Source organism: Centruroides vittatus, unplaced genomic scaffold, assembly GCF_030686945.1.
Source record: "Centruroides vittatus isolate TY-2023 unplaced genomic scaffold, ASM3068694v2 contig_350, whole genome shotgun sequence".
Taxonomy (NCBI): Eukaryota; Metazoa; Arthropoda; class Arachnida; order Scorpiones; family Buthidae; genus Centruroides; species Centruroides vittatus.
In genome coordinates, this window is record NW_027122173.1 from 1,166,275 (window position 1) to 1,191,717 (window position 25,443).

Below are 25,443 nucleotides of genomic sequence, written 5' to 3' on the forward strand. Positions count from 1 at the left end.
ACTATGAAGTATTTTTTGATATTCCTTTTCTCAAAGCAAAATTCTCCTACTTAAAGCTAAATTAAAAAATTTATATTAAGATGATTTTAAATTATTTAATCATTACATTGAATCCTAAGAAAAGTGTTTAACCATTAATTAACTCTTATTAATTTATGAATAATAATATTTTAAATTAAAGCTGTTATTTTTTCTAAATTTATTTCAATGAAATTACAAAATCTTCAAATTAATTTAATTGTTACACCGTATGATTAACATGTATAAGGTAATTTTTCTATAACATTTATTTTTACATTTTTAAAAATATGTTTGAGCGATTAAGGAGTAAATCTGTCTCTGGTGCCCACCAACGACCGAGTGGATTAAACCACCGAACACATGTCAACAACTGGCTGGTTACGTAGAATTTTTTGGGTTTTATTTGCGTGTGTAACTCCTAAATAGGGCCTATTTTCTCATAGAAAGTCTTTCCGGGAGACATCTTCACTTACAGATCGTCCATTTGTTGTGTTGCCTTATCCAACCAATCCTACCCTACTAGAAGCCTATCGTTCTGGAGGATCGAGAATCCAAATCTGATGAGCAATTTTTTCAGTAATTTTTCATAGGAGGAGCTAATCTTGGATATTTCAAATCCCGTCCACCCGGTCGGGATTTGATCTTGATGGGCCAAGCCCGACTCACGATGGAACCAAAAAGAAAAAAAGGCTCTCTTAGTGTCTTCCAAATCATTTTTAAGAACAGTTTTTTAAAAATTCGTTAATTTATTTAAATACAATTTTGAAAAATTACACTCTGATATTCCAAAAACATGAAAACAAAGTCACAATTTTACTAATTCTTTGCGTGGAAGTTATTGCACATATATATTTAAATATTTACTTATTTAATGTTTTATATACGTTTCTGATAAGTTTAGTAATCAGTTATTTAAAAGAAATTCGGTTAAATATAGAGTAACTCTTGATACTTCATGAAGAATGTATAGAGTATAGAAATATACCTATAGAATAGCACCTGAAGCTATTAATATTATTAAGTATATATTGGTAATGTAAGAATTAATAAATCAGTCATTAAATTTCATTAAACTGTAAGTTTATAACTTAGTATAGATAACTATGTATTTGAATAAAGAGATCGCTTATCTCATGATGTAGAAATGAGTTTAATTATAAAGATTCATAATGAAAGAAGTAACACAAACACGCCGAACAAGATTTAAATCAAAATTTTAATTCGAATGAAGATAATATTTAATGATTCGGCAAATATTTTATAATGTTAGAATACAAAATAGCATTTTATTTTAAAAATAATTAATTAAATGATTAATACTATATGAAATATAAATTCAATTTCTGAAGAAGCTATCTTACAAACAAGTAAGGAAAAGTCTTAATTTAACGTATGTACCTACAATAATCGATGATCTGGATTATTAGAATTCATTAGTAGCAATACATGTATTTATTGTATAAAGCAGGGGTGGCCAACAAGTCGATCGCGATCGACCGGTCGATCACGATGCCAATTTTGGTCGATCGCTCGCGATGTCTTGACTTAATGTGTTACACTTGTAACTGAACGCAACTCGTCAACGTAACGCGCAAAAGCAACAATATGCATGCAGTTATCACTGGACTCGTAGAAAACACAGCTATTTAGCTTGAATATTTGATACTGTCATGCGGTAGCTTCTTTTCTTTAGTATTAACAATATTATTATTATTAATCAATATTATTTATCCACGGTGACAACGTTGAGTTTCAATTTTTCATTTGTTTAAAATGTAAGTACCTGTTCTTTATGTTTTAAATTAAATTATGGCTTTTCTTACCTATCTATTTACTTGATAAGTGAGCGTTTTCAGCAACAGACCTCTATATTTTTGGATTTTTGGAAATATGTCAATTGAGGAAAAATATCCCAGTATCACCAAATGTAGCAAATATATTTATTCCTGTTTCGGAACTACATACCTGTGTGAATTGGCATTTTCATACTTAAAGTTAACGAAGACTAAACATTCTGTCCTGACTGATTCCCATACTGAAGAATCATTATTATTATCTTTGTCAGGATATACACCTAATTATGTTTCCTTGGTAAGAGACGTGAAAACTCAGTCCTCCCATTAATGTAACGTAATAAAATAAATTCTAAATCTGTCTTTATCAGTAGCTAATTTGAATTAATAAATATTGTTAATAATTACTCGTGTTGTTTTAATTCCCCTGGACGTGAGTTTTTTGGCCCGTTAAATAATTACGTTGTTTTTTACGTAGGTAGATATACAGGGTGTTTCAGTACAAAGAGCACTCCCGCGAGCTATTGATAGATTAGCAAAAAATAAGTCTAAAAATCTTATATCATTCTTCCATGATAAATTTTCCTCGCCCAAAAACAAATCGCGGAAGTAAAATCTTATAATCAAATTATCAGCCGTACTGTGCAGTTTTATTTCAATTTTTTCAAGTTTACGAACAAATAGTACCACAATTTATACATTGTAATTGATTTAAAAAAATTAAATTATATTTTAAGTTAATAAAAATCTATCTTAAAAGTGTGGAAAAATCGATTTTTTTTTAGGTGCCGCCTGTACGGAATGAACTCGTAACTGCAAATATCAAAAGTTGGGTCTGGAAATTTATTTTCTTTATGAGCTTATATCTTGAAAACTTAATAAGTGATTTAAAAAATAAAAAATAGTTTTGAACATATATTTTCCTTATCTACCCATAGCTCGCGGGAGTGCACCTCGTACTGAAGCACAGTGTATAAACATAGTATGTATTTCACACCCCCCTCGCCACTTAGACTATGCCTACGACAACAAGTCGATCGCGACACATTTATAAGATAAAAAGTAGATCTTATGTACACAAAAGTTGGCCACCCCTGGTATAAAGGATACTATCACCATCGGCACGTCGGTGATCAAGTGGTAAAAACACTAAACACTGGCGCCTCACCAACGGGCTAGCCGCAAGAATTCACGTGTCTAACACTTATATTAGAGACCAGTTTCCCATAAAAAGTACTCTAGGAAGGCATCCTGCTTGGCAGATCGTCTACGTGTTACGTTGCCTTAAAGCACCAAACAAACTAGCGAAAATAGTCTTTTATAATTATTTATTAAATTTGATCGATGAAATTATAATTCGAGTTTTAAAATAGATAACTTTCCTTTCAGGTTAAAGTTCAAATAGCAAAAGCAACAAGAGTTGTAGAAATGATTGGTCTCAGCGTATCTTTACTAGCTTTAATTTCTTCTCTAGCTATATTTTTTTGGTTTAGGTAAGAAACTTTTAAAATTTATTATATATTAATTAAACAATTATTATACAAATCTAATACAATATATATTTAAGCTAATATATTAAATAATTTATTATTATATTTCTAGAATTTAAAATATACCTTAGTGTTTTAGATTTTATAAGTTTTTGGGCTGCAATTTTGAAATTACGAACCTATAAATTCCCACTGGTTGTTGCCTATCCTTCCTTAATCTCGAGAACGGAGTTAGGTAAGTGAAAATCGAGACCAGATATAGAAAGATCGGGGACGGGAAATCTTGGATAACTATATACTGAACTTCCGGTTTGTACCGAAAGTCACGTTATTTCAATTCAAAAATTTTCTCTAGAGAAGGGCGTTTGATAACCAGCATGACTCTATTGTTAACAGGAAAAGTATGATGTACAGGGGCAAGTCATACTAATTCGAGGTGGAGAGTATATATTTTAAATTAAATAAATTAAAAATATGATTGAAAATTGCAGCCTGGCATTGTGACGATGTCACAATAAGTAATTTCGATATTTTAAATATCACTCTAAGAATGTTTATATTAAAACATTCCATTTACAGTTGCCTGAGAAATCGTAGAAACCATCTGCATAAAAATCTTTTTTCTGTAATGTTGGCTCAAGTGGCCATTAGGCTAACCCTGTACACAGATCAAATGATAGTTCGAGTGGCCGTAGATAATCCTGTCGTTAGTCGAAGTTATGTTATCAGTATCGAAAAATCGGTAAGTATTTGTGAAATAAATTTTTATAAATCGTTATTAAATAAATTATCTAACCCTGTGATTTATTTTAAATTAAATTTCAGTCATATTAACTGATCAAAACAATTTTAAATTCACTCAAAATCCATTTCACTGTTGACGACACATCCTACCAATATTTACACAGATAGACTCAGATGGGTTGAGCCCACCCCAAAACTCGACAAACATAACCAAATGTAGAATTTAATTATGATGTGTGTGAATGATGTATAAGGAGGATTGATGGGGTGCCTTCATTCCACCAATCCTCACTCCCAATTTCCAAAGACATGACTAATAGAAGCGTATTTTAAAAAATTATTTACAACTTCAATACTGATTAAACCTCGAGTATTACCTTACTGATTAAATAACACAGTCTTGTGTTCAACAAGACTGTGTTATTTATTAAACACTTGGCTTTTCCCACCGTTATTTAGTTGAATCAGTTTAGTACAATTAATCTGATTAGACCGTTTAGAGACTTTTAAAAGATTTACTTGTCTTAATTATAATTTGTTGATTTTGTATTATTGTGATAAAATTATTTGTCGGCATTTTTACATTAAAAGATTAATATTTATATGGAAATCCTCGTCAGTTCAAACTCGGATTGTTCTAAATCCCGTTAGTTCGTAACTGTACTATTTGTCCCTATAGATTCACATGTTAAGAAATTCGGTTAGTTCGAAATACGGTACTTTGAAATTCGAAATGAAAATTCTATCCGAAATCTGATATGCGTATTAAGTCGTACGTTTAGATCGAAGTTTACGTGCCTCTATACCAGCCGTCAAACGATGGTCCGTGGACCACTGATGGTTCGAGGGAAAAGTTTGGTGGTCCGTGGAGAAATTTGGACAATTGGTCAACTCAATGTTACGCGAAGTATTACGAAAGAGATGCAAAATGCTTGGTTTTTCTCACTCATTGGGGTTTTTTTTTATTCGAGTCTAAAACCAAACACGGAATGTCTGTTATCAATAATTAATAATGTCAATAAATCAATAAATAATGTTGTGAATGCGATTGTTGTCCGTGAAAAAGAGCCAAGAACCCATAAATTTATTTCAAACAAGTAGCAACAAACTTCACACTAATTTGTTATAATTAGACAATCGAATTTCATATTAATTAGCTAAAATGGAACTTTTGTCATCATTATTCTTATAGATGTCTGTATCGTTTAAAAAATTTATGATAGTGGTTCGCACGATTCATAGTTTTAAGTTTAGTGGTCAAAAAGGTTGACGATCGCTGTTCTATATTACAGGGAAAAAGTGACCACGAACAATTCTTATTTGGTGAACATAGCTTTGCTTTTACAGTAACACATTTTAAGGTGTCACCGACTGCCCTTTTTTTCTCTTATCTCATAAAATACGATTTGGTTTTGGGGTTGCAAGATTGGGCTACAATTAGCAGATTGAGATATTTGTAGGAGTCTACTTTACTAGATTTGAGCGACTTACCGCAGATAACACAGCGACGTGTTATCCAAGTAAATTTCTAGTAGTTGCGCACATGGAATACTCTTATCAATACCCATGGATTACAGTAATTAGGTATAGTGGATTACACTAAGTAATTTGCTCTCGTTAAAAAAGCCATTTTATTGTATTACATAGCACGCAAAATTCAATGCATCTTTAAATGTATAATCACACACACATATGCACTTTTAATAAATCCATTTATTTGCTCTATGTAAGAAATGAATGCATTTCTTTGATATTTGAATGAACTATATATATATATCTAGATTTGATACATTGAAATATATTTTCTTGCTTGCCGTTATATAAATTAGTGGATCCTTTTCTGTCCCTACAATAAATAAACACCCAGTATCATCTATTAACATAACATTCTTAAAACGTTATTTTAAATTTTACATAAGCAGTCTTTTAAATCAAGAAAAAAGTGTAGATTTAGTTTTACCTATAGATTTTCTGCATCTTCTTTATTTTTTGCCGTTTTCAGCCAATATTTCATTACATCTGCGTTTATTATTTTTGTCAAAGGAAACATGATTAAACAGCAGCTGTATTTAATTTTAAAAAAAGAAACTCAATACATTTGTACCTTACTCAATTTCTTTTATGGAAATTTACTTACCAATTAGTGCATCTTTGATTACTAAAGATGTGCATGGAAAGCAAGCTTTTCATATCTTTGGCTAAAGAAACTGCATGATTCATCTAACTTGTTATTATTTTGCTAAGAATTTTTGTTGTGGCATCAGCTCTATGAGTCTTCCCCTCCTATTGAAGAAAGACAGTGTCTTTAGCAATACACAAAATATTAACATTAAAGTATAAAGTATAAAATTCCCTATTAGCAAATGTAAATAAAGAAATCGAATTTGAAAATTATCAAACAAATTTAACAAAATTGTTATTTATAATGATATACAAGAAACTGTTTTAACTCACTTGCTTTCAGTAGAATCCATTGTAAATTCACACAGGATTCAACCTACAGTAAAAATACAATAAATATGAAATTGCAAAAAAATATACAAATATACGAAAATTAATATATTAACATATGAACACTAAAGTTTAATAAAACTACAAGATTTTTATATTTAATTAAAAATTCAATTTAAGTAAATATGAAATAATAATTACTATTTCATAGTTCAATAGAATTATATAATTGCTTTTTTATACTAAAGTTTTAGTACTTAATAAAATATATACGTATACGTACTGTACATGTACCTAAAACATTATTTCTAAACATATATAGTACAGCTAGCTCACATCCACCAGCAAAAACTGGTGCTCGTACCACGAGGAAAACACTGGTTTTCCCCCATGGAATTTCCACTGTCCACGAGTTCCCCCAAAATATCCAAGAAATCCGCGTGGAAAACACGACCTGTATTGCTTGGGACTACTTTTTGAGCTACTTTTAAAATATTTTGGGTTATATTTATAGAATTCTGCTTTATTTTTCATCCGATCTGGCAAATTTTGACTGTCGATATAAAAGAAAAAAATTTAGCCGACAATAACAATTTAGACTTTCGTCTAAATTGTTATTGTCTGAGATATAAAAGAAAAAAATTGCGCCGAGTAATAACAATTTAGACTTTCGTCTAAATTGTTATTGTCTGAGATATAAAAGAAAAAAATTGCGCCGAGTAATAACAATTTAGACTTTCGTCTAAATTGTTATTGTCTGAGATATAAAAGAAAAAAATTGCGCCGAGTAATAACAATTTGTTTGGATAAAAATTTCTCTATCACGAAAATAGAAATACGTCGCTACTGAAACAGGTTTTTGTAAATTTCGACGATAAAGTAATAGTTATTTTTAATAATTCTGGGCAATATAAAACCTATAAATTCATTAATCATTAAAAAAGATATCAATATTATCGAAACTTAAAAGAAATTTAATTAGAATTTCTGTGAACGTTAGAAACTATTGAAATCACTTTTTATGAGAAAAATCTGAGTTAATAACAATAAGAAATATTAATAATCATTTGAAAATTCGCTATGACAGATTTTATATATTTCAAAGAATGCATTGCTAATTTCACACGACAAGAAAAAAAGAAATAAAATTTTATTTTTATCGTCTCTTCAAAATCGATTCTGTAAATCAGAATGTTCAGGTTTCAGATTTAATCGCGCAAATTTCTTTTCGTTATTTAATTAACATATTCTAGATTAAAAAATAATGTAGAGAAATCTATATTTTTCTACGGTTAATTATGTATTTTATATTATTTTCTGTTACAGTATTTTTAAAAATCATTTTCGTTTGAGTAAGATCTATTCTATTCTTATTTAGTACCGACTGATTTATTAATAAATACGGAGTTCTGTTATTTAATTGATAATATATCAAGCCTTCACCTATAAAGTAATGTGTACTTCATTCTACCTACGTTAAAATAATGATTTACTTTAAAAACGATAAATCAGAATAAATTTAGTAAACTGCTGTGTGTAATTTTATAGTTAAAGTTTTACATTTATTAAATAACAATCAATTGTGAATTATTTGCATGCCCAAAATTTACATTGATAGTAAATTCATTTTTTACGTATAAATGTTCTTTTATAATTTTTAGTATTCATAATAATTTATACATTTTTATGAAGAATGTAAATTGTAAATAATTAGTTAATGAGTCTATATGGAAACTATCATACATTAAATTAATATGAAAAATCTTTTTCAGCCAATTGTTTGCGAGATTTTCTATATCCTTTTGGAATATTCGAGAACTGCTGTCTTCATGTGGATGTTCCTGGAAGGTGTTCATCTCCACAGCAACGTATCTGTTGTATTTCCAAGTAAAGTTCGTTTGATTTACTTCCATTTAGTAGGATGGGGTAAGCAATCGATATTCAAAGCTCTTCTTATCGATTACTGTAAATTACCTTTAAAATATGAGAAATTTTTCAATTTACATTACGAAAATTTAAGAATTAAATTTCTTATTAAAATATGTAACCTATTTTTGATGCAAGGGAGAGGGGCATATCCACCGCAATGTTTTTGTACTGGTAAATTGTCACCCAACGTATATTTATTTTATACCATACAATAAAAATTAGAGGTAGAAACGAGTACAGTACGCAACAGATATATTTTATTTTTTATAACCAGTCAAAATCCAACAATGAGAAATTTTCTTACTCATTATCGTTGGCCCGTGTGTAGGTTATACAAATCGACGATGACTTTTGGTGAATCGGTGAGTGGGATCAGTTGTAATGGTAATGGGTAATAGAGAAGGGTGGCTTAATTCCGAGCGCTTTCGTACTGAGTCGTGTATTGTCGTAAATTTGTATGATTATCGTATACTTTACGAATTTTTATTTTACAATAATTTGTATTCATTCATTCATTTCCAATCCTCTTATTCCACTTAAGGGTTGTGGGTAGCATATGCTTAACCCGACATCTAAAGACAGGAGGCTAACACTCACACACACTCCAAATGGGACAATATATACATCAGTTAACCTAATGTACACAGTTTTTGGATGTGATGTGTGAGGAAACTGGAGTACTTGGAGAAAACTCACGCAGACATGAGGAGAATGTGCAAACTTCACACAGAGTGGTTCCTGCCGGGAATCGATTTTTTCCCTCATCGTCGTTATAACGAAACAACATTATATATAATATATATACATATAAATAAATTAATACCATTTGTAGAGTACTCTGATACGAGTATTTATATATGATATTTATGAGTATATATTTTTTGTCGAAAACAACATTAATATATTTTTATTTATTTATTTTTTTATATTTATATATAAGGTTGGGAAGTTGAGCTGCTCCCCCTTTTCGTTATTGCACAGGGGCCTCTTTCAAAAGATAAACAGAATATAAGATATACAGTAACAGGTTGTTTCTTTAGTAAGATTCTCATTGTTCTCGTCCGTTTGTCCGTCGTTAATCTCGAGAAAGGACGAACGACACTAATGGAAATCGAGACCAGATATGGAAAACTTAGGAGACGAAGGCTCCATTAACTATAGAGGAACTTCCGGTCTGAATCGGAAGTCACTTGATTTTTTAAATTAAAATATGATTAAAAATTGCAGCCTGGCATATACCGGGCTGCAATTTTTAATATGATGCCACAATAAGTAATTGCTTGTACATTTTACAATCGTTCGGTATTAGTTTCCCATTTTTACGGCTGACCACTTTTTGATGACTTCCCCCCTCTTTTTTGCACTTAAATTGGGTCGTTCGTGTATTTTTCTATTTCTGTTTATAAATCTGAAATTTAATTTTTAATTAATATGTTTTTAATATTTAAATACTTTCTTCTGATGTAAAATAACAAGGGCAATTTTATTGTTCACAAAGATGAGAAAGGGAAAGTGGTGGTGACACGACAGTTTACCGGTTTGAAAATGCCAAAAGATACCAAAATCAAAACTGGAGGGGTTAGTAAATACTTTTATAGATTAAAGGAATTACGACTGACAATAGTATTTTGAGATGCAAACTGTGTGATGTACCATAAATTTGTACCATAAATTTGGATTAAAAGCTTTGGATGAAATATGCAACACATATTTCTATCAGGAAAGAATGAAGAATGGAAAGAAGGGACTGTTTTATTTTCGCATGATTAAATTCTGCAAAAGACGATGCAAAGAAGAAGAATGCATTTTTATGTGAACTGGCTACAGTTTTAATACGGCCAGGAATGCTTGTAATAAAATAAATCATTCTTCATTTAGAAACTTTCTAGAAAAGCGTAGTAAGCACTCAATCCCTTACCAAAGCCCGCTAAGGAAAATCTATACGCTTCCTGCATATGGAGCAACTTTCAAAAAATACAGAAATAGAAACAACCCAGAGTTTTTTTTTTTTTTATTTTGGATGAAACAATTGCTATACAGAGATTTCAATGATGAGTTCCCGAATTTTGGAACTCTACTTTTTCTTATTAAAATGTTTGGTTACTTGTATCAGACCAGGCACTATACATGCTAAGTATACGTTCGAATATAAAGTTGATGTATCCGAATTTGAGACGTGTCACTTGTCTTCCCCATTGCCTTAACATATGTGAAACAATTCGGACAGAATTTTCTTGGGTAAACGATTTCATTTTGGAAATTTTGAAAAAGGCTTTCATTAAATGTCTCGTGTCCCCAAATACTTGTACTGTACATTTATATAAAGATATAATTAGCTTGCCACTCCCAAAAATTCTAACCAGGTGGAGCATTTGGATTCAAGTGGTTTGTTTTTATGTCGAAAATTTCTCATCTATGGGAGCGTTTAACGATAAACATGATGAAAAGTCTTCAGCGGCCGCAATGAAACTCGAGAATCTGTTGAAACAAGAAGCCGTGTTACAGGAATACACTGTTCATTCATACAAGTTCCTGTGCAGTTCATTTTCTGAGCTCGAAGAATCCGAACTGTCTACTGAGAAGCAGTGCGAAATTTTTAACATGCCAAACACCAGTTGGCTGGATTTTATTTTATTTTATTTTATTTTACGAAAGACAACGGGCGTACACAAAGTGTTTAGCCAGCGGAAGAAGGGGGGAAGAGGGGAAGGAAAGGAGAAGGGTGAGAAGATAGAAAGAAAAGAAGGGAAGAATTCCTCTGAGCGATGTACGTAAAGTTACAATTCCCTTTATGATTAATGTCGGCATGCAGTTTTTAGGCTGCTGAGCCGTGGGTCTAAAAGAAATTTCGAATTGTAGCATACATCAATAAATAGTGCAGATGTATAATAGTTAAACAGAATAAAGTTTAAAACTAAAGTAAAGGCTTCAAACTAATACTAAAATAATACAGAAACTAAGCTAGCAAACCCTGTAAAAAGCAGAATACTGAAACAACTAGAAGAAACAGTGAATATACTAGTAACTTAAAATTAACTTATAGCTATCTTAAATCTAACTTATTATTAACTTAAAACTAGTTATTCTAACTAAAGTTAACTCATTACTAAACAAGAATATTGACAAGGACAAACCAGATAGCTAGCATGCAATAACAAAAGACCTACGAGCAAGACGCCAATTATTATTATTATTATTATTGTTTTTTTCATTACATATAAGAAGACTAAAGACAATACGAAGAACAATGGAAGATACACAACAGAGAAAATAACAAATAAGCTTATTTGTACAGCTAGTTATTTTCTGTTGTGTATATTTCATTGTTCTCCCTGTTGTCTTTATTCTTCTTATATGTAATGAAAAACATCAAGACATGAGACAAATATGCAGCAGGGCATAAATTTGAGCTTTTGTAATTCTGAGTAACATTTTGAATAAAATTCATTTGTTTCCATGCAAATTCATCCTTATACGCATAAAATTAAACCGTAAAACTGAAATAGTTCTATGGGAAACCCTCGTGAACTATGACCTATCGACCCGAAGTTTGGCGAGCACAGGCTTAAGTTTAAATTTGAGCTTTCTAGACCCAGTAGTTTTTTCTCTGCGAGTGTCTGCAGTGCCGGATGAAGAAAAAGAAGAAAAAGAAAGTACAGTTTTTATGGTGACGTTTGCACTTTCAACAGCTTATATTTATGCAACCGCTTTACAGAAAATTTTGAAATTTTACGTATTATCTAAGAAAACAATTACCTTTCGAACGAGATATTCGGAATTACTTTAAACGTTTGGGGGCGGAGAAATCGACTCTCGAAAATCGGCAACTTTGATTCCTGTATATGTAGGCAATCAGTGACTTTTTTACTTTGCGGGAAATCACTGCCGTGACTCTTGATATTCCTCTCATGTCTGTTGATGTTGAGAGTTCGTTTTCGCAGTTTAAACATTTACTTTCCTCTTGCCGTCTGAGGCTGACCATTTAGAATGTAGAATGACTGTGTTTGCAAATATAATGCTGTTCTGTTTGTACAGTAATCTGTGAATCTGATGGATCAAATTCCGAATTTGACTGATTCAAATTTATTTTCTCGAGTTTTATATGTTCTATGTATATTTTTATCTGCAGTAAATTTTATAGTTTTTAAGAGCACTTTTTTGGCGAAAATTTATCACTTTTTAGCCTCTTTTTAAAAAGAAAATTTGCACCTCAACCTTTCAAGTTTATTTCTATATATAAAATGTGTGTATGACGTAGATCTATATATATAAGTGGGGATGTTTGTTTGTTTCTTTGTTCTCTATACACTCCTAGGCCGTTCGATCAATTGCTACATAACTCAGCATTTACGTTCAAATACTTCTAACTTAGTTAATGTCGTATCGATTGCATTTCTATAAATCAATTAATTTCTAGCTACATTCGATTTCTTGAGTTACACGTAGCACCATCTATTGGCAAAAAATTAATAAAATAATAAACTAAATATAATTCTTAAAAAAAAGGATATAATTTTTAAAAAATTATATTATATTCACTTAATTACTGCGACATTAATATAGCACGAAATAGACGCACTATATCCTTACTGAGACATGTAGCATAAAGCACTTGCCTACGTGAAATCAAAAGTAAGCCTGTGAAAGCCGGTGAATTGCCTATAAGTATTTAATTTTCCACATCTAACGACTCGTGTTTTTTTTATTTCTGAACAGTACTTTCTTAGATCTAATAAGCACTCTCCAGTAGCCGAGTGGATAAAACCACCGAACATAGGTAGTTAGTTAGTTATTCGTGAGTTATGGCTGGCCACGTAGAGTTTTCCGGGTTTTCTTTACGTTAATAATACCTAAATAGAGTCCAGTTTGGCAGTTTCCCATAATAGTCTTCCCAAGATGTAGATCGCTCACGTATTTGCATTGCCGTAACCAAATAAACCAAACTAATTCTAACGAGCGATTATTTATTGTGATATCATTACAATGCCTAGCTGCAACTTTTTCGTCACAATGTTCGCAACGCTTTTACTGGTGTCTTGCCCCTTTACATCATACTTTTACTGTTAGCAATATTGTCATTCCATTATCTATCTAATTCTTTCAGGGGAAATACTGTACTTGAATTGAAGTCCTAGTTAAACTGGAAGTCACGCTACTTCAATTCAATTCAGTTCCAGTTTAAACTGAAAGTTCATATATAGTTAACCTGGGCTTTCTGCCTCTAAGCTTTCCGTATCTGGTCTCTTTACTATCACATAAAAACAATTATCGCATTTTTACAAGATTTTTTAAATTTTTATTTAAACAAGTAAGTCTTTTGAACGTTAAGATTAGTGACTTCGATTACATGCGAGGCCATCACAGCTTGTCTAACAAGGATCACTTTTCAAATATTGATAGTAGACTAGTATTAATTAGTAGTCGTTGATTATCTCTTCCGGGAGAAGGTCAACTACTAAATTAAATTCAATCCCCTTCCGCAGCAGCCCCTTTTTCCTATCGAACCAGCAGTATGGTCGCATTCGAATAGGGAACTTACGTAATATAAAGTTACCGGCGAGCACAAAATATATTTTAAGTTGTTTTCGAGGGTGCCGAGTTTAAATATTTGGTCCGCTTTTCGCGAAATTTGATTGGTTGTCAGATTACCGTTTGATATTCGGCTGTAAATGGCACAGTTTCTTAGAATTAACATTAAGAAAAAAAACATATCTGAAAAAATTTAAGATTTATTTTCAATTGGTATCTACTTGACCAATGAAATTGTGCCATTTTGTACCATCCGAGTATCGCGATAAACGTGACAATGGTAGGCTAAAATAACCAAACTCTTTATATGGTTTTCGTTTTAATGTTTGTTATATTATAGTATAGTACTTGAAAGGTTATCTTACCTAAAGGTTTATCACATCAAGTACCCAATCGAACATATTTTAAAAATTCTTTAGATTCTGTACAGTAGAGGAATAAAGAATTTTTAAAATGTGTTAGATTGTGTCAAGTGTAAATCAATTTATGTTTATTAGTTTTTGTACAGAGAGAGCGCTCAACTGTAACAGACAATACGAAATAAATGTTAGTTCAGAAGTGTTAAAACTGTCTTGCTCTACCTCAACTGTTTAGTATGTTTTCCACTCATTAACAGAGTGACTTGTTAATACAGATTGGTCACTTAGTGTGATAAACTCTTATGTAAGATAACCTTCGTAGCTATATAAATCAAATACTATAATATAATATAATAGAAGTGTTAGAAGTACGAACTTCTAATCATAATCTTTGGTGTTATTTTTTGTCCGGGTAACACCGGGTTCATCTACTAGTATACAATATAATAATATATGCATATTCTTATATTTTAAACGTCATTTCATGTTTATTGCATTATGATAAGCTAGTAACGAAACAATTTTGTTCAAAACAAGAAAACCACTCTATAAAATTATTGCAGATTTTCAAGTTGACATCTATTTTGCATTATATCCCGGGACTATAGGAACCAAAAATTTTGAAACCTGCCAAAGTTATTTCTATGTATGGAGTATTGATGCTATTATATTCCTGAGGTTAAATGTCATAAGAGTGGGGAAATAAAGCAGATCGTGTGTCACATCTCTTGTGAAGTCTTACTTATCAAAATTTTACTTCTTATTGGCATGTACAATTTTTTGAAAAAGGCTCATCTTTACTCTCAAAATTAAGCCTTTAGCCTTTGTATAATAATTAATAATATAAAAATTATTTATTAATATAAATTATATAAAAATTATTTATAAAAAATGTTTCATAACAGATGGCGCCACACAATTTTACCTTTGAAATAGTGTCTTAGGTGTTTTTTTAAACTTAAATACCGTATTTTCTGGTGTATAAGTCGACTTTTTAACCCAGGAAAATCTTACGGCCCTCGTACGGCGGAGGCGAGCCTAAGACTTTGACGACTCGTCCAGGTTGTTTGATACGTTCTTGCCGGGTGTTACTATTCCTTTTACCATATCAGACAATCAAATTCGAGGTCCTTCGATGTCATCAATGAGGTGTTGACTCTTACCTCATAATTTAACCGATTTTCACGTTTTTCTCATTAATAACCACATGTTTGGATTTATTCTTGAAATTTATTCAAACCATCGTTAAAATTTGTCGATTTGTATGGTTATTTGATCGTCTTTTATTTATTAGATCAGAGGTCAACGGAAAGGCCATGTGGCAATCTGGGTTTTTCCCTTCCCATGTTGTGAGATTTATAACAATTAATTGATAATTTTTGTTCTAATTGGTTTCTCTACATTATTTTAAATTGATATTACTAAAAATTTGGAAAGGGGTTCCTAAAATCGGAAAAATAGGCGAAATTTCTTTACAATTTTGGTTGGTAAATAAACAATCTCGGTGTCGCGTTTACATACGCTTCTTCGAGATGTGGGTCCAAAGGGCGTTCTGTCTGATAGCTAACAGTTGTTCTCAGTTTGGCTGGTATAGCGACATCTATCGCGTACACCAGCCAAAGACGCCCCAGAATTTTTGCTGTACTAAGAATAATAAACATGTTTTCTCACTCTGTTTGTGTCCTTCCTTTCTTGTGTTTTGTGTCGTCACTACCGCGCCAGGAAAGCGTTTCCGACCATGCATTGTTATGTGATTTCCCATCGTCTAGGTGTACTCTATTTCTCCTGAAAGTTTGTAACCGCTGTACTGACACACCCTGTATATATAGATACAATAACAACAAAATGTTTTGGGGGAAATGGTAGGCCTCGCAGTAGGTTCGGACTTAATGACGATCTTACTCGTTATTAGTATTTACAATTATATATATATATATATATATAACCCATCCTTACCCTCAAAATTAAGCTTTTTACCATTTTATAATAATTAAAAATATAAAAAATTTTTAAAAATAAAATATCATAAGAGATGGTTTTAAATGTTACCGGGAAACTTAAGCAACTCGTTGCTGGATTTTTTAAATCTAAAGATTCAATAGAGCATATTTAGGCTATATAAATCTCACAATCTCTCTGTTTTCCATATTCCATATTTTTTCTGTTTAAAGATAGCGCTTGCATTAAATTTTATTGAAAAATAATTTTTTATGCGGTTAAATTTATAAAGGTCGATAAACAACTGCCGGGAAATTTACCATAATAAAAGCGCATAAATGTAATATATTATTTTTTAATCTTTCTTAAAAATACAAGTAATAATAAATTTCAAAACTTATTTACTTGATTTTTAATTATATTTTTTTATAAATTATCTTTTAAAATTATAAAAATGTAACGCGAATGGAGTTATTTAAAAATTTTTATATTATTTTACATAAAAAAAATCAAATATTTATTTAATTTCTTTATTCGCAACTGTTTACGAATAAGCAGATTAAATAAGTATTATATCTTTTTTATGTAAAAAATATAAATTAAAAATAGTTTTTATGTTTAAAATATTTTACAAAAATTAAAAGCTTTAAAATGAATTATAAGAAATATAAAGAAATAACCGTGGGAGGTATTTAGCAGTCCAAATACAAGCAAATATGACATGGTTATATTTCAGGACACGCAAAAAACATTTCCGTTTCCTTCATTTATTATGCTTCATTATTCTTCCAGAAAAACAATCGTACTAGATTCCGTTTGTAGTACACAGTCTCCGATAGACGACCACATCGCTTTCTTGAGATTGACATTTTTATATTGTTTATCCATTACGGACGAAGGAATACTTCCTATTTCATCTAAATATAATTGTAATTCTTCGCTTCGTCTCGCTCTTTTCAAATTGTTCGTCATTTTTCTTCGGTACAAGATATAAAACGTCATTACTATTTCATAAATATTGATTTTTCTATTGTTCAAACAAAACATAACAAAAGATCTGAAGAAACAGACAATTTGAAGTATTTTTAGTGTCGGACTAGACAGAAAACTAGGCCGTGGAAAAGTTACAATATAGGCCTGCATCATTAAAAAATCTTTCTATATACAAGATAGGAATTTTAAAATTACGGTATAATGCAATAAATGTAAAAGTATGACATTAATAAATTACTGTACTATTTCTGCTCATTTTTCATTCTCATGCTTCTAAACAACATTGACATATAGTTAAACAAATTTATACGCTAAAAATATATTAGCATATGTTAAAGTATACAAATTAAATATTTGGAATACTGCATAAACTTTGTGCTACTTGGTCCACGATTACGTTATAAACATTAATTCAAAAACTGTTGCCAACCTGTTTTTATTGCTCCCAGTGGCGTAGCGTAGGGGGGGCGGCAGGGGCGGCCCGCCTCGGGCGGCACTTTTAGGGGGCGGCAAAATTCACAATAAATAATAACATCTTGTAAAAATACCTAAATAAGGGGGCGGCGAAATTTTCCTCCGCCCCGGGCGGCTGACACCAACGCTACGCCACTGATTGCTCCTTTCGTTTTCTCGAAAATCTATAAATAAAAATTCCAGTTTTTCTTTTGTCATTTTCTTTATTTACATCTCCGCCCCGGCCATCTATTGGCTGCTATTCTTTGATTATTATTTGTAAATGTATTTCGTGGAACCAGTATTTTTAAATTCTGTTTTCACGAGTTCTGAGCAGGCCGCGGCCAAGCGATTTCGAACGATGCAGCAATGTAACAAGAGACAAATATGGGATTCTTTCTATAAAAATAATGCACTTTTAAAAAATTTACTGCTGTGTTTTATTCTTATTGTATTATTATCAGTGGCGTGCCGTGACATTTGTTGATAGGGAAGCTGTTTTTCTGTAAGAAGCCGACTTACAGGGGCAATCAATTAATTGCGCGTCAGGGCCCGTTTGTATTCGCTTGTTCGATAAACCAGTAAAAACCGTATACTTCTTTAAATGTATTTTTAATAGATTATCCGACGTACTTAATAAATAAGAAAGTTCAATATAATTACCTCCGTTATTAGATTCAATAAATTTCCTACGCCCTCTAAATGCCAATTCTTGCTTTGAGAAAAAACATATAACATCTATTAATTTAGATATATCTATTAATCGTAATTATCTTGTTATAATTTTCAATATTTATTTAATATTGTCTACCAAAGTTAAATTCTATTCCTCTTTGATTTCCAAATTGCTTCAATTTTACGAAAGAATCGTCATTCGTCATAAATTTTATCGTCAAAATGTTGAAATTTTTTTGTCGACGTATTTATATTTAATTTAGGCATTGGTCTTTATCTTTTAATAATGTTTCCTTTTTCATTATATGGTCTTGAACCAAAACTTTTTTTAAATAAATTTTTGAATCACTATCCACGATATAAGGGCTAAAATTAAAATTATTTTAAAAAAACTTACTTGGTAAAACAAAATGTGTGATGAATATACATACCTAGTACAAAAAATTCTCCAATTGTATGAATATACTTTTAAAGAAACTTATAATTAAATATAACTTTGTGAAGAAACGTTCATAAAAATAATAAAATATTCTTTACTTTTTAAATCTTAAAACAATCCAATTAGTGAAATACTGTAGCTTCCTACGAGTGGCTAATGAATGGAATCAGAGATAGTCCAGGTAGGTGTGTGCGTGCCAAATCCCGAGGGTGCCGATACCAGTCAATGTCAAATGCCTCTTTTGTCGCATCACTAGTATATATCAAAGGAGGCGACAGGGTTGTTGTAGATTTTAAACCTGTGTTTCCCAACGTGAGGCCCACGCCCCACAGAGGGGCAATTTGATTGTTAAGGGGGCAATTCGAAAATGGACTCGTCCAGAGTTTAAGTTAACCGTATAGCCGCTGTACGCCATATTTGGGTGCGTTCTTTTATTCCTCCGCGTAACTCTGCGTGAGCGACATCTGTTTAAAAATTCCTGCGGAATACATTCCTAAATTCCGGTGGGAGTGCGCGCCGTGGAATGGCAAAAATGACCACTTGTAGCAGTAGTTTACGATGGAAAGCAACATGGCGTCCTCCATGGCTCAGATAGTTTCGTTTCCGGGTCCATTATGTGGTTTTATGAATGAAAATTTATAAATTGTGAAAGCACGAGTTAGCACACGCGGTGATGTAAGTGTCTTTACGAATTTTTTCGAATGTAGCCGGCATTCTAATTTTTTTGTCTATTTTGAATGTTCTTTCAACAAATAATCCATTTTATGGTTAAATTTTACAATTGGGACCCTTTTTTTGCCTTTAAAAGCTCATATTTTAGAATTATAGATTCCTCCATCACGATACTATCCATAGTGCGGGCGCTGCCATCTTTCTTTCTTTCACCTTCGTTCCTAAATGCCTACAAACAGCAGCGCACTCTCGTAGTAGCGGAGACGCAGAGCGACCACTATTAACGAACGCACCCTTTATTATAAATATTGATTTAAGTTAATTTTAATTTTCTTTGTTCTTTGTTTCCCTTTCCTTCTAGAACTTCCCTTTATAACCCTTTTCCCTTCGGGTGGGATTAACAATTCTGGGAACCACTGAGAACAAAGAAATGAACAAGGCCCTGAGGCCGGTGAAAGAGGAGAAAGGACATTCTTTGCCCAGACCTGCAGGTGGGCAGACGTGAGTTGTGGTGTTCCAGGTCGCGTTTGGCAATGACAGGAAAGTGCAAAAGACTTTGATGAAAGGATTGGGTTTTATCGTGGTTACAATAAAACAGTGTGGCAATTAAGTGCAAGAAAAACTTCAATGAACACGACAATGACAGACCTTCCAAAAGAGTTCAACGTATATGTTGGGGGCATAAGAATTTTAGAAAGGCTTAGATGGGGCATAGCACAAAAAAGGTTGGGAAACACTGTTTTAAACGTTTCTCAACATAGCTGTGAAAATCTAAATATGTTAAACTTAACAGATTGTCCGGAGCGGCCGGATGGCCGAGCGGTCAAGGTTACCAGCCTACCGCCCTGGGGGACCCGGGATCGAATCCGGACGGTTCGAGAAATCCCCAGGAATTTTTCGAGGGGTGGTGCGTCCGGATATGTCGGTCCCCGTCCCTCACCACCCGGCCGCCCCATTGTGGGCCTGGCTGAACCCATAATGGGCTTGCTGTAAGAGGCCCTCTTAGTGCCCACTGGGCGGAAAGAGTTACAAAAAAAAAAAAAAAAAAACAGATTGTCCGTGGTTCGTTTTCTAACTAATTCGTTTTAGGACCAAGTGTCCACGGAAATTTCCAAAATTTACAACTTTTCGGTCACTCTCATTGAACTGGAAAAATTTCTGTCTTTATTACATATAATATTACGAAGAGAACAGACCTCACTGTACTCGACAAGATATTGGTTCGGTTAAGCTTCTGTTTAAGTAAAATTTCGGCTCTTTCGTCAGGGTTTTATTTGTGTTTCTAATTCCCTAATCGCTTAATTATTTAACTACTTCTTAAGTAGAAATAAGTCGAAACCGGTTACTTTGTACTTGGGTATCTGTAGTCTTGGGAAAGAAGTGGAAAGAAATTTTTATGACAACGGATACATAGATCGTAAATTTAAGGAAAATAAATTCTAGAGCTTTTTTTGTACCATTGTACGTCTCATTCATTAAATTTGGTTGTAAACGATGCTGCCAAAGTAACAGTTAATTTTTTAACACTGTATTAGAATTGTATACGTTTTTACTGCATCCCCTTACAGATGGGACATACTAAATCGTAATATCACCGATTTAACATTGAAATCCGTAAGTAATATAAGATGGGAGAGCAGAATAAACGCGGAATAAATATATCAAATATTTTAATGGATTTTTTTAAAACTCCTGTCAACTATACAGAACTATCATAAGAACATGCCAGTAAATTCCTATCGGTTGGGTTAAGTTATAAATCTAGTCTAGGGTGGGAAACCTTTTTTATAACATGGGCCAGAATAAATTTTACGTTTTTTCCGCGGGCCGTAGTAGTTAATTGACGCCTTCTTGTGACTTGTAATTTTTTTAGTCTGCAAATATGAAATAAATAAATGAAAAGTTAATTACTACATTTATTTCTCTTATCGTTTTCGAAAATTACAAAGAATTGGAAAAATAACTATTAATTAGTTATTTTTCCAATTTAATAATCTATTAAAGATCTCGCGGGCCGGATAGAAACTTTTCGCGAGCCGTAGCTGGCCCGCGGGCCGGGGGTTGCCCGCCGTTGATCTAGTCTACTCATGATTTACATAATCGGGCGAAGGCGGCCGAACATCTAGCAGGCAGGCGGCTAACAGCTCAGAACCGGTCCGGGATATAAAATTAGATGCTTTATGCGTGTGTTGCTTCTACCAGCTAAACCGGGTGAGGTTGATGCTCTGTAAACCGCATGTGCTAATGCCTATATAATCTGGCTGATTGGAAACTGACCCGGTTTCGACATTCCTTCCGCCACCGAATTATTCGAATATACAATAGCAATCTTATCGTTTTTTTCACATGTAGTATAGAAATTTGTAAAAGATACATAATGCAGTTATAATAAAATATTAATTTTAACTAATGCGAAGTACTGTACGTTAAAATATGAAAATTTATATTTTATAAAATACAAGGGAAGGTCATTGGAAGGTGGAATCGGCGCTTCCATCGCTTCCAATGACGGCACGCCACTGATTATTATCTTGTATTAATTTTAACGACGACCCACCGGGAAAGCCCAATATCCCAGTGGGACAGTCCAACCCTGAATGTTTTCTATTCTTGGTTTCCTTCGAGATTTTGGTGATCGAAAACTTCTGAACAGGAAGTAATATAAATATTCCGTTTCTGTTTTACCGTTTCTGGATTATTTTTCGGTGATATTTGAGTTAAATAAATAAATATTTTCAAAAACTATTTTTAAAAATCTATACAGTGAACAGGATAAAAAGTTAATATTTATGATAAAATATTTATAGTACATATTATCGCTGTTTCGGAAGAACAATGATACAAATACCGAATTAATAAGTTTTTAGTATTAATAAATGTAAATAAAGAAAAAAAATTCATATCTGATTTGCATCGCACATCCCAATATTTTAAGCGTGTGTCCAGGTGAAGGCTCTTTGTGTAGGAAAGCTATTAATATAAACATTTTAAAAATTATATTATGTGTTTATTCATTTCACTATAAGTTTTAAGTGGTCAGAATTTTAACAATGAACATTTTAAAAGTGATTATCCTAACAATAATTTTAGATGTTAGGAATGATATTATATATATAACTCTGTGTAAGGAACTCTATAATATAGCCCAGGGCTTCTTAAACTATGGGTCGCAACCCCATTTGGGGTAGCTTAGCGAAATCTTGGGGTCACGAGATTTTAATGCAAAATATTAAAAATAATTTGTGATAGTTTGAAAATGGCATGCTTTGTGTCGTAGGTTTTGTGAGTTGCACTTTGTGTCACTTCTGGTGCAGCGAGACAATGATTCAGCAACACTGATTGTAGTGTGAACTAGTGTAGTGTTGTTGCTTTTCAGTGTATTCAGTTGTCTCTGTTCCGTTGTAACACAAGAGTGAACTGTGGTAGTACACCATTATTTTGTTTTTGCAAATTTGTATATATCTTCAATATATATGTATATTTTCATTGTATTTCATATGTACATTGCAAAATATTTATATATCTTTATTTTATATTTTTTTTTTGGGGGGGGGGGGTCGCGAAAAAAATCACAATAATAAATGGGGTAATGAATAAAAAAGTTTAAGCCCTGATATAGCCTAATCGCGAGCATTTTTTGAGGAAAATATTGTGTACTTTATTACACGTGTAGAAATTATTTTAATAGGAATTTTTGTATTTTAAAGTAATTTATACAATATAAAATAACTATTTATTTTCTTGGAAAACGAAACTGAGCTCCGCGGCATAAGTTTTACTGTTTCTGCTTGACACGTAAACACAAATGTGGTAATGTGCTTCTAACGTTCTGTGTAAAGTAGTTTAAAACCAGCGGGTTCGTGGGAGGATGTGCACGTCCAACGTCATAATCGACAAAAACGTTTAAAGCATGTGCGGCACGTGTGCTGCCGAAAAACACACGTGTGCGTATTTACACGTGATTTCTTCACGACATCCTGCAAGTTAAATGCCCGTCGTAAAGATCAAAATAAAATTTGTGGTGGAGATCACGTAAATTGATAGCAATCGTAAATTCGATTGATATGTTAAGCAAGCGACAAGCTTATAACCGGTATCAGTTAACAGACTTAATATGGCAAATTTTGACTTGGAATATCCCGGTCCATACATGGAAGTTCAAAATTTTGACTTTGTCACAACATCGGCCTTGTCGAGTTATACATGCAATCTATTCCGAAATGAAGTAATGACATTGACAGAACGACGTTTCTTGAGTTGTTTTACTGACTAAAAACTTTTTCAAAATACTGTATAAAACAATTTTCTTCTTTAAAACAAATTTTGGACGAGGTTTCGGACTCCTGTCGAGACCTCAGTATTAATACGACCAGAGATAAAAGCTAGATTTGTCATATCATCATATCCAAATGCACACCACATCACTTTCAGCTGCCTTGCTACCGTTTTGAGTGAATTAATTCGTTTTTCCTAATATCGTGCCAATTGCTTCTCCAACTATCTAGCCCATCCATGTTAAATTTCTCCTCACCACTCCATATAACTTGTTGCCATTTATCAGTCCACGTCATGTGATATTAGCCAACGCCAAAAGTTTCTATTGCGGCTCTTATTTAGAGGCAGAATTTGTCTCATTTTCCTATTTTTTAGATGGTTAGACAACTCAATACACTGATTTTGACACATTTATGGCTAGATGGCATGCAATTTGCCTCAGACTCATTGCAGAATTGCTAATTCTCCTACAAATTATTATTTTTGACGGGAATTCAGAGCAGGGGGTTTTCCAAATTACTTTTTAATTTTCTATTAGAATTGATGTAATTTGCCATAACATGATGTAAACGATTTTCCTCTTCCCATGATGAAACGTTTAATTTATCATGTATTCCAGAAGTATATTTTGTAGAAATTCGCCTCAAATCTACTACTGTCCTGTATTTTATACTATACTGTATGCTATTTTGCATATTAATTACAATTTAACTGCTGAAGTAGAGATACCTCTCTCATTTTGGAACATTTATGTCTTATACAACATTGTTAAAATTTGCAAAAGTTATGTTTACTGGTTAAGGGGTTGCTTTATACTTACAACTGGCAATCGGCCTTGTAAGTATCGGCCTCAGCATTTTTCAAGTTTATTTTATTAAAACAGTTCTTGAGGGGAAAAAACAGTTTATTATAAGAATATCTTATTGTAATATTATCAAATGTTTAATTAATTTTATAATTATTGTTTTACGCTTAAATTATATTTAAATTTATTTCAGGTGTACCAACCATATTAGTGATTATTTGGGCAACTGTTATGATTACCAGATACACAAATACACAGTAATTATACATATTATTTTTTATTTCAAATTATAAAAGATGTGTACAAAATATAAAATTAATTGTAATTATTATCCACAGATGTTGGTGGGGTTATTCTTTAAGTCCATTTTTCTGGATCTTAGAAGGTCCAAGGATGCTTATAGTTCTGGTATGTTGGATTTTTTTTTTAGTTAAAATTTTTAAAATAACCTAAAAAAACTATGTTGATTATATATTCATGAAGTAATTTCATAATCTGCTGTTTATTATAATAATTTGCGCGTGTATGTGGATATAGTTAAGTTAATTTATATTTAAATTATAAGAAATAGTGCATTTTGGAATGTAATACAAAAGATATTTTTATGTGTTATCCATTCACTTTTTTCTAGACGAAGAAACATTCTAGCATATAACAAAGATATTATATGATAATTATATGCAGATAACCCCCGTATAACACTGTAATTCTACAACACAGTTTGATAATTGCGGTTAACCTCCCACGGCACTATATTTTTAAGCTTTTGATGCCATGATTGCTGGAAACGTTCCATATCTATTGGTAGGAAACAGGATGAAATGGCATCAGGGGTAAACCAAATCAGTTTAGAGTGACGTATCTAGGATTTTCAGAT

General features: G+C 32.1%; 1 protein-coding gene across 1 annotated transcript in view; it reads left to right on the forward strand.

The window, feature by feature from the left end:
- The window catches only part of LOC136974556 (integrin beta-PS-like), a 200,173-nt gene that overhangs the window by 59,097 nt on the left and 115,633 nt on the right, over positions 1 to 25,443 (forward strand). The window contains exons 4-8 of the mRNA XM_067269471.1: positions 3,204 to 3,307; positions 3,884 to 4,046; positions 8,272 to 8,425; positions 24,760 to 24,823; positions 24,905 to 24,974. Coding sequence (XP_067125572.1) covers positions 3,204 to 3,307; positions 3,884 to 4,046; positions 8,272 to 8,425; positions 24,760 to 24,823; positions 24,905 to 24,974 — 555 coding nt within the window. The remainder of the gene's footprint in view (positions 1 to 3,203; positions 3,308 to 3,883; positions 4,047 to 8,271; positions 8,426 to 24,759; positions 24,824 to 24,904; positions 24,975 to 25,443) is intronic.